The sequence below is a fragment of the Callionymus lyra genome, chromosome 6 (assembly GCF_982586985.1).
Source record: "Callionymus lyra chromosome 6, fCalLyr1.hap1.1, whole genome shotgun sequence".
NCBI lineage: Eukaryota > Metazoa > Chordata > Actinopteri > Syngnathiformes > Callionymidae > Callionymus > Callionymus lyra.
The window spans coordinates 24,270,942-24,281,800 of NC_141823.1; the positions used below are offsets into that span (position 1 = coordinate 24,270,942).

Sequence of the window (10,859 nt, forward strand, 5' to 3'; positions counted from 1 at the left end):
TGGACAATTTGGTTCTAAACTTGACCAGAAAAAGCCAACAAATTATTTGGCCTGTTTGTTTATCATAAAAAATAATATGAATTCAGTTTATTGAAAAGATGACTTTTAATGCCCTCTTTAAATCTCTAAAATTACTGTTGTAGATTCTCCTTTTTGTAAGAAAAGGGTATTTTTTCCCTGCTGTGTGGAAACAATGATGTCTGTCACATCTCGTCAGCAGCAGAGGCCCAAGACGCTAGTTAGCTGCATGAGATCACTTCCCTGTAATTGCAAACACATGACAAGCAGACTGATCGAAGTACAAAGCGTATGACGGCAGGCGGAGGAATGAAAAACCTTCGTCTGTGACCTAATTCTGCGAGATAAACGTCTGAGCGTCGTGTGAATTTGTCTTAAGGAAATTGTAAATCTTGTCTCAGACTTTGTAAATTTGCTTTGGACTTCCAGGCCACCTTAATATGTGGATTATTCTGTGGTGGACTTCCTGGTTATGATCATAATTTTCTATGACTAGTAGCCAAACAACCCTGTTAAAAAGAGCGACCTAGGACGGGGTTTAGTTTTTATTTGTTCAGGCTTTTCCTTGACTTTCTGGAACTCCTGTTGTGTTATCAGTTTTATCTTGACCTTTAATGTATATACTTAATTGAATATTGTTTTGATTGTTTAAGCGCTTTGTGACCCTGGTCTGGAAAAGGCTATACAAATAAAAATGACTTACTTACTAACTTACTTACTTACCTTCCCAGCCCAGATGTGCCCCCTCCTGGTTGGATGAGATCCTATAGATACCTCATCTCTTCATACATCTTAAGACCACCGGTAGGGGTTGCACCTTAACCATCTCAGGTGGCTCAGAAAGCCCCCCCCCCCCCCGGTGCCCTTGCAGCTCGCCCTTAAGGCAGAGTGTTATTTTTGGCGTGGACGCGGGTGCCGAGGCTCACTCCCAGAGGCTCCAGTTCACTTCAGGATGAGTCGGGCCGTGGCACTCTGAGCTGGGATTAACAAGCAGGGAGCAAGTTTGCAGCGACAGCCGCTCGCCGAAGGTAAACCGGTCAAACCGTGCGTGTGCGTTGAGTGACGAGCTGGCAATAGAGCCGCGTCCACCGGGGAAGGTTGTTCAGGCGCTAACCTGCAAATGATGTATGGGATTTGATGCAGCTTTTTGCACACGGTGAAATCTTAAACGCACGATGATTATCAGACATGTAGAAGAATGTTATACTGAGTCGGGCACTTTATTTAGGACGTCTTTAAATACAATATTTTAATACTCTTTCAATTCCAGAAGACATCCGTCTTACCATGTGCCAGTGACGGCTGCAGATAATAAAGAGACAGCTGTCTCGTCTCTTCAGGTAAGACTCTGGATTATTTATACCAGGGTGAATCGTCCAGCAAAGCTCAACCTACTTTTCAGATAATTGCTTTTCTGCGTGCTGGATTGGCTGATGTCAGGGGCCCAGATTTATCAAGGCTAATCTTACACTTTCCTCTTTGGAGGTTCTCCAGTGGAAACAAGTCCGGATCCTTAAAAAAAGCGTCTTCTCAAATGTCAGTCGGCCTCCTTGACTCTGTCGCCGTGGCTGCAGGGAGTCGCGTTTGTTAAAGACAACGGATAGACCGACACCTTTTTATACACCGAGGGCCGCCTTTCGCAGGAGGTGGCTGGAATGTGGAAAGATATAAACTTTTAAGAGAGCCATCGCTCTGAGGGACAAGAGTAAGCCCATAGTCGGGGAAGCTTCGGGGGGATTTCGGCTGGTATTGATTTTCAGCCGAGACTCAGAGTGGGACGACAGGCAGCAGGTGCTCAGGGTCATAATGTTTACTCTTATTTCCTTCAGACTAAAATTAGAATGTGAGCCTTTAACTAGCGTCACCCAAAGATAAAACACTTAGCTTGAGCAACAGAATTATATTATTATTATTAAAATGATCAACATTCACATTTAATTTATTAAAGGTTTTGTTCTGACGCTGGACGAATGGATGAAAATGGACGAAATAATTGATCATTTTTAGTTAAGTAAAAGAGCTCTTCATTCCATCTTCTTATCTAAACTTTCTTAAAAGAGTATCTCTGATCAGTCTTTCATTTCGTTCTTGGGTCATACTTAAATCCATTTCCTTGAAGGACTATTTCCACCACTAGTTTGTCATCAGCCGCGCCATAAGCAACAGCTTTACATGCCGTTCTATTTGGACGAGTGACACTTCTCGCAGCCATGTGTCTTCTTCAGGACACGAGTAAGAATGTGAAAAGCTGCCAGCGAGTGTGTGAGGGTGCGAGCTGGTGTTATGAGTCGAGCGCAAGAACAGAAGATAAAAGTAGAAAATGACGACATTTCATATGAAGAGTTGCAGACATTCTTTTTTTCTCTAACATGGAAGATTCAGTGTTCACATGATTTATAGCTTTGAGAAAAATGTTCTTGGATTAGTCTCTTTTTTAGATTAACACTTCATATGATCATAAGTTTACACCAAACTGTATAAACAGTCCTGTGTGGGCGGAACCTTGACTATCAGTGTTTCAAAAAATACCTGTATGTGTTTGAATATCAGTGACTATTAGTGTTTTTACTGGATCACCTGTATTTATTTGACTATCAAAGAATAGCAGTTTGTGTAATGAAGTACCTGTATGTGTATGACTATCAAAGACTAGCAGTTTGTGTACTGAAGTACCTGTATGTGTCTGACTAACAAAGACTAGCAGTTTGTGTACTGAAGTACCTGTATGTGTATGACTATCAAAGACTAGCAGTTTGTGTACTGAAGTACCTGTATGTGTATGACTATCAAAGACTAGCAGTTTGTGTACTGAAGTACCTGTATGTGTATGACTATCAGAGACTTGCAGTTTGTTTACTGAGGTACCTGCATGTGTATGACTATCAAAGAATCGTAGTTTGTTTACTGAGGTACCTGCATGTTTATGACTATCAAAGACTCGTAGTTTATTTACTGAGGTACCTGCATGTTTATGACTATCAAAGACTAGCAGTTTGTTTACTGAAGTACCTGTATGTGTGTGACTATCAAAGACTAGCAGATTGTTTACTGAGGTAGCTGCATGTGTATGACTATCAAAGACTAGCAGTTTGTTTACTGTGGTACCTGCATGTTTATGACTATCAAAGACTGGCAGTTTGTTTACTGAAGTACCTGTATGTGTGTGACTATCAAAGACTAGCAGATTGTTTACTGAGGTACCTGCATGTGTATGACTATCAAAGACTAGCAGTTTGTTTACTGTGGTACCTGCATGTTTATGACTATCAAAGACTAGCAGTTTGTTTACTGAAGTACCTGTATGTGTATGACTATCAAAGACTAGCAGTTTGTCTACTGAAGTACCTGCATGTGTGTGATAGTTAGTTTGTATACTTAAGCACCTGCATGTGTGTGATTATAAGTTAATGTACTGAAGTACCTGCATGTGTATGCCAATCAGTGACTATCAGTGTGTGTTATTACGCTCCTTACTGTGTATGACTATCAGCGACTATCAGTTTGTGTACTGAAGTACCTGTGTATGTATGACAATCAGTAACTATCAGTGGGTTTACTCAAGTACCTGTGTGTGTATGACTATTCCTATTATTGGGTGTAATGTAGTTATCACTGTGTATGACTAACAGCGACTATCAGTTTGTGTACTGAAGTATGGCGTCTGAATTTAAAATCAAAGTGTTAACATTCACTGGTTTCATTCCGGATTCAATGTTTCTCATCAAACATGCACCTTCAATAATCCTGTGTATGGAATTGTTTAATTAAGGTTATTTTCAACATTTTATATACATTTTAGAATCCTAACTAATGGTCCATATAAAGAGTTTCTTAACTTTAACTGATGTGCTTTCTCCTGACCCTGAACATGGCATCTTCATGTGAGGGGTCAAAGGCAGGAAGTGAAGCTGTTCAAAGTTAAATAAAGATTAAATCTTACAAAATATGAATTAAAGGGGGGGCTATTCAAACTAAAACTCTTCAGGTTGCAATCTCTGCTAAAAATGTGTCTTTAATACCTTTTTGAAATGAAGCAACTTTCTTGACTGAATGATATTTACTGTGGGCAAACAGGAAACTGAGAATCTAGGAATGAATCATTTAGACAAACATAAACTTCAATCTCACTTTAAATATTGCGACAGTTTAAATGTGGCAGTTTAAAACAACAAGGTAATTCACTTCTTCTAATTATCATTACAGTTATAAGCTGGAGAGTGTGTAATCCTGCATCACTGTGAAAATGAAAGCTTTAACAGTATTTGTTAGCTAACAAGATAGAAAGAAATGTCATAAGAAGGTTTCCCATTTAAATTCTGGGACATGGAGAAGAGCTTTAGGATAGTGGAGGTATCACACATATATAAAACCTTGTGTTGTCTGGGTCAAGGTGAGCAACCTCTGCTGCATATGTATTTCTGGAAGCCAGGGACAGAGACAACACAAGGGATACCTCAAGTACATTTGTCTTAGGGCCTCCGCGTCACCTTGACTTTGAGATAACACAAGGGTTCAGCAAAGACAAGGAAACACTCTTGACCGGATGATGTCTCATCCAAAATGTCTTAAAACCCTACGATAAATATTGCCCTGTCTTTCCCAGGAAGGCGTTTGTGTCTCAATATTCAATTTAAACTGACCTCTTCCTGTCTTTTGCAGACTCTAACATGCTGATGGAGGTCAGTTATGGGCTGGAGCCGGACCTCTCGCAGCAGTATCCACCTCCCTTGCTGCCCAAGCCCGGCAAAGACAATGCGAGACTTCAGAAACTCAAGAAGAAAAGGACAAAGAAAAAAGGCAGCATCTCGCAGACACCCGTCCCCTTTCGCTCCTGCCTGTCCCCAGTCAACGAGGCCAGCACAGACCTGGAGCACAGCGACCAGTCCAGTCCACCAAGATCACCGGAATCTGTGTATATCGCGGATCTCTCAGCGGCTCGCTGCCCTTTTGGCACCCTCAGTGACCAGTCTGCCGCTACATTCTCCCACTCATGGGGGAATCCTTGTGGACAGTTTGGCAACTCGTCTGCTCAGGCCCCGGCCCTGACAAGGACTTCTGAAGAGCAGGTGGCTCCGCTGTACGAGTGCTCCTCGTTCTTATTCGATGACGAGGCTACATTTTTGAAACCACAACCAGCTTCACCCCCGTCATCACATCATGGGCAACATTCAGAGCAACAACTTTCATCTACTTTCATGACATCAAATTCCCAAGGGTCAGCAACGACAGCTCTGCCTTTCTCTGTGTCTAAGAGTGGACCGAGAATATCCAGTCACAGCCTGACCCTATCCTCAACCGCCCCCCCAACACCTTCTCAAATTTCTGGCCCACCCCCTGCTCCTTTGCTGGTGTCGGTTCCACTCACCCAGACACAATCTTTTCCTCACAGACAGAAGGAGGCGAACACTATTTTAAACAGCCAGGCATCTTCACCTTGGACCTCTGGTTCCAACAGCACCTTTGGTCTTGATCAAGAATCATCACTTAAGTCTGACGTCCAGCAGAACAGAATTTATACATCAAAAGCAACATTTTATGAGATTTCCAGGCCTCCTTCCATCCAGGACCTCACAATTATAAAACCAATCCCTAATGCAGTTGTAACCTCCGTGATTAAAACCAAGCAGGTATCTCCCTCTTGTGTACCATCAAGAGTATCAACACCCTTTTGTAAACCAACAAAACCCAAGTACCCAAATCTGGCGCTAAATCGCAACCAAGTTCTCCAGGTTAAAGTTGAAAACACTGAATCTCTCATGAGTAAATACAACAGTTTTAATGAAAAGCTCTCTCAGCCATCTGAGAGTACAAATGAACAAAGCACATTAACCAACTGTAGTTTGGATATTCGAGGACAGACACAACATGTTCCAGTTTGGGATAATGAAGCCGGTCTTCTACCGAAGGCTCCATCGTTTCAGTCAGCATTACCCTCAAATCTAACTCCAACCCCCATGATTATAATGCAGTCAGGTAGGAGTCCAACCCCCTTGCCCTCCACTCATTATCCCCCTGTTGCAGAAGTACGGAAGTCTTTGTCTTCTATTTTGGAGTCTCAGATGTCATTAGCCAGCTCAAAGTCTCGATCCCACTCGACATATTATGGCCTCACGCCAACTCAATATGCAGCTTATGGCGGGATTAAGACTTTTACGTCCAGCCAGTGCCTTGCACCACGCAGGGTTTGCAAAACCTCTCAGAACAATTCACAACATCCACAACATCTGAATGGACATCAACAACTTCCATCTTCAGAGGGTACAGATGAAATGCCCTTCGAACGTTCTAAGCTTCCCGAAGAGCGGAAAGTCACAAGCAGCCAACAGATAGGGAATATTGAATTTGAAGAGAAAATTGGACTAACTGTTAAAACAGCCACTGTGGAAATTCAACAATCCACATCAGCAAACGCCTCAAACTCGGAGGCTCCAATACATAAAGCAGGTGAGGCACTTTTTTCTGTCGAGAGAGCTCAAAGTATTCTTCCATGCCTGTCAAATCTTAACGGCGATCCAAGCGTTTCAATTCCATCACTGTCAGATGTTTCCAACACGAGTGAGCAGAAGACTCTCAAACCCGAAGAGGTTATTATGAAAGATCTCACATCAGAGAGAACATTCATAGATCCCAACAAAACTAGAGAGGAAAACAAACCCCGGAAGATGGATGTTAGGAGAAATAAAATACCCCAAACCAACCCATTAGGAATTGTTTTAGTATCTGAAACTGCCAGCATGAATGATGAACTACAGATTTTCACGAAACCCTCTCTAGATAAAACAGACGTATATAAAAAAGCAGAGGTGATTATTATGCAAAACAAAACCAATAAACATATTATGCCGCCTATTGATACAAATATAATGGCCATGGTTGCTAATAAAGAATATAGACCGAACCCAATGAACAGTGATATTCAGAATATACTAGCACTAAAATCTGTAGAACCAAAAGTTTTGCCACATAATCCTGTAACAGCATCTGTATCTCATGCATATTCTGATTTGAACAAAACACATTCAAATTTGCATGACAACCAAATGGAATGCCGTCAAATCACATCTTCATCTTTGGACTTCCCAAAGATTCCTTCTTTACCCGACTCCCTTTCTGAAAATAGATGCTGCAACCAACCTTTGGAGGAAAAACATCTCAATGGATCCGCTGTAGTCATCATGTCCCCAAACAAGTCAGGAAAAGCAGAACCACTAGAGAAAGGAATTCAGCCAAAAGAACCAACATTTGATAAAATAATTGACACTGAATTGCCTTCTTTGACTTTTCTTATAGAAGAACTCACATCAAATTTGCTACTAGTCAACGCAGGAGAGGTAAACTCTTCTAAACAAAAGACTGCGCCCATAATCCAGCACTATAGCGAGACTAAGAATGGCAGTAATTATGGCACTGGAGCACATCCAAGGATAGATAATGGAAAGCTAACAGCAAAAACTTGTACAGTGAATCCTGCATACATCTATACAGCGGCAGAACAAAATCAAGTCCCTCACTCATCGAAGTTATTGACTGACACAAAAGTAAACATGTTTCTCAACTTAAGCAATGATATAAACCCTTTTACCAACCAGTGTGCAGGGGCTGAACGAGGATGCAAGTCTAACAAACCCACATCAGTTAGACATAATAACATTAATGGTCTACCCATGACTGGAGAGGTTATAATTCCAATTGAAAAATATACAAACGCTCAAAAAGACTCAATATTGAATAATGAGGCATCAATGAATGCAGCAGTAAATATTAAACCAACAATAGTTGCTAGTCCAGTCGTGATAAATACACCATGCCTCAATCCAGCTACTGCACATGCTCATGTAACAAGCTCCCAACTTTATACCAGCAGAGCAGAACCTCGGCAGGCGCCTCAAGAAGAAGAGACGGATAAACAACTTGCCACAGATAAGACACATGCAGCCCAATCTCCAACATATCAAGCCAACAAGGCTTTGGATGAAGACACATTGGTTGATATGTCACAAATGGATAAACATCCTGTATCAATCACAAATATGAGACGACAAAAGACCTGGTCTGTAGTGACCAGCAAATCAGCCGAGAGCAGCTCCAGCACCGTCATCAATACAAATCAAATTAGAGAAAAATCCCAAGGAAATTCTTTACGAAAAACGGCATCTAAAGAAAAATCTGGTAGCATCATGCAGAACACTAAAGGAGGTATTAATCATACCTCAGAAACCACGGTGTCAAATATTCATAGCAATGTTATACAAAGAACTAACCTGATACAAAGTCAAACAAAATCCAGCCACGATGAGCTTTTTGCCTCAGCTAACCATTCACAATTAAATAAAAACGAAAATACATTAAAAACCCAGGAAAAGGAAAAAGCAAGATCCATAGATGAAAATAATAAGATGGTTACTGCTACACAGAGAGAGCAGGAAATTAAAATGACACCAACAGCCAATGAAACAATCCCAGGCATAGTTTTGCCTGCAGTGGGATCTTCCCAGTCCAAACGACCAAACAAACCAGCCTCAGACAAAACTAAAGTTGACACCCTGAAAAATGTTACCCCAGTTCAAAGAACTGTGAGCAGTGGACTTAATCTACCAGACAATTGCAATCTAGTTTTACCTGCTAGCCCTATGATTTATAAAAGACAAAGAAGTCCACAGCTAAGAGCTCGGTCAGTTCAGTCCGTCATAAAGGCTGAAACCTCTCAATCTATTTCAAAGACGCAGTTTCAAGCTGAATTGTGTGAAAACAGAAAACAAAGCTCCAATTATTCCACTGCATCAACACTTTCTGTTCAGGAAAAACATTCTTTGGTCGCCAAGTCAATAAATACCTTATTAGTGAGTGAGACAATAGAATCAACATCTAGAAGTGCTGAAATGACCAAATTAGAAGGAACAAATGAACAGAAAATCATTGAAAAAGTGGGTCAAAATGTTCTGGCGAGTAGGGCTACTCCGACCTCAGTGAACTCTGAGGTCACTAAATCGAAGATGCTTTGTAAAGATAACAGCTCAACTTCACTGATGGATATTCTCGCTGGGGCCATTAAAAAAGAAACCACTGCCTCGAGCAAACCTTTAACTAAACCAAGATCCCGACATAGACAATCACAAATTCAAACTCTATCAACAGAAAACGCATCATCTTTGAACATAACATCAGAAACAACTCATTTAGGCGCTAACAAAGACAAGCACAGTGGGCCAGAAATTCCCACTTGTCCAACAATTTTATCAAATCCAGCAATTACAGCAATGAACAAGACTGTTGGGTTGACTCAAGTCGAGGTTCAAACGGAGGAAGAAATGACCACCAGAGAAAAAGTTCATGTTAGGAAAGCAGGTTTAAGAAATACACCATCTTCAGATTTAGAGAAATTCCCTGACAGTGTTAAAACAAAATCCATCTCGGCATGTATTAATATTCAGGCTCCGACAGATGTAGCTGTTAGGAAAGTATCACCTGCAGAAGCATCAACAGATACTGTCATGAACACGTCCGTGGTTGAAGCTGCTGTGACTGATTCTGCCACTCCTGCCTCTTTGCCTCAGGCCTCAGTCTCAGTCAATGCTCCATCCCCAAACAGAGGAGCGTCACCGCCATCTCGGCCAAAAACTGGACCGCGAGACAAGGATGTCCTCAAGACCAAAGCTACCCCCCAAACGAAGGAGGCAACAGCAGTGGAACCCTCCATGAAGTCAGTGACATCAATTGTATCTTCAACTGAAACGGTTGTTACAGCTAAAGATGCTACAGCTAAGCCCAAGGCTGCTGAAAAGTTGAAGGGCCTCAAAGGGAAACTGAGTGGTTGGTCAAGGCTTAAGAAGCACATGATCGTCGAGCCAGAGGAACCACCGTTTCCAGAGCCAGACGCCAATTCTCAGGTTGCTCCAGAAGTCGTCAATAAGGACAAAGATTCAAATGTCACATCAGGATCTAACTCAAGTTCCAACCAGGAGGTGGTTGCAAAAAATGATCCAAAGGCACTAAAGATGTGGGACGCTTTGCTCTTTCAAATGTTCTCCACCAAGGATCGAATCATGAACCAACTCGGCATTGACAAGAAAGAGACTGAGAAGAAAAAGAGCCCTTCGAAGGAGAACCAGGCAGAGGTCCCATCCTTCGTCAATCGTTTGCCAGTGTTGCTGTACAGTCCTCGGTTTGACGCGAGGAAGCTGAAGGAAGCGGCAGAGAAGCCTCTGACAAAAATAGCATCTGTGTTTGAAAGAGGACTGATGAAAAGGAAATCTCAGGAAGATGAACAGAAGGACTTTAACAGAAAAGCGAGGGGGTTTGCGTCCATGAAAAGTGAGGACATTTGATATGAATGCAAAAGGTCGGGACGATGAAATAACCAGCAGCATGGATGTTATCTTTTAACTGAGTTTAAAATAGATTTATCTGACATTAATATTTTGCCAAATAGGATTGTTTTTATGGTACCAAAATAAACTTAACTTTCACTCAATTAGAATCCAATTCGGATTAAGACAAGTATATTTATATTGGTTTTATTATTAATATTATATTTTATTTTGATCGATTTTTTTTCTGTTTAAACAACCACTGGTTGGAAGTTTTAAGATTTTTAAAAAAGGAGTTTCCACATTCCTAAATTAATGAAGGGGGTTTGTTTTAGAAAATGGGAGGTTTGTGCAGGTCAAGCAAGGACGAGGATGTTGAGAGACACAATTCCTATCAGAGATTTATTTGAGCTTCGAGTTGAGTTGCTACCAAATCTTGCTCTGTTGGTCATTTGTATTTATCTCTCACTACAAGACTTTTAAGAGGATATCATGAATGGTTAAAGAATGAAAAGGTTTGTATTACAGATAAAC

The 10,859-nt window shown here is 41.2% G+C and overlaps 1 protein-coding gene across 1 annotated transcript; it reads left to right on the plus strand.

Annotated features, from left to right (window-relative positions):
• Positions 1-916: 916 nt before the first annotated feature.
• Positions 917-10,773, plus strand: LOC148077664 (uncharacterized). Its single transcript, XM_087793241.1, has 4 exons — positions 917-1,046; positions 1,289-1,358; positions 4,678-6,750; positions 9,265-10,773. The coding sequence occupies exons 3-4, from the start codon at positions 4,686-4,688 to the stop codon at positions 10,341-10,343; spliced, it is 3,144 nt and encodes a 1,047-aa protein (XP_087649367.1). The 5' UTR covers positions 917-1,046; positions 1,289-1,358; positions 4,678-4,685; the 3' UTR covers positions 10,344-10,773.
• Positions 10,774-10,859: the final 86 nt, after the last annotated feature.

Coding starts and splice junctions, on each gene's coding strand:
- LOC148077664 (XM_087793241.1), top strand. CDS start 4,686: ATGCTGATGGAGGTCAGTTATGGGCTGGAGCCGGACCTCTCGCAGCAG. Junction 6,751..9,264: donor TTTAGTATCTGAAACTGCCA/GCATGAATGATG, acceptor TATCAAATCCAG/CAATTACAGCAATGAACAAG.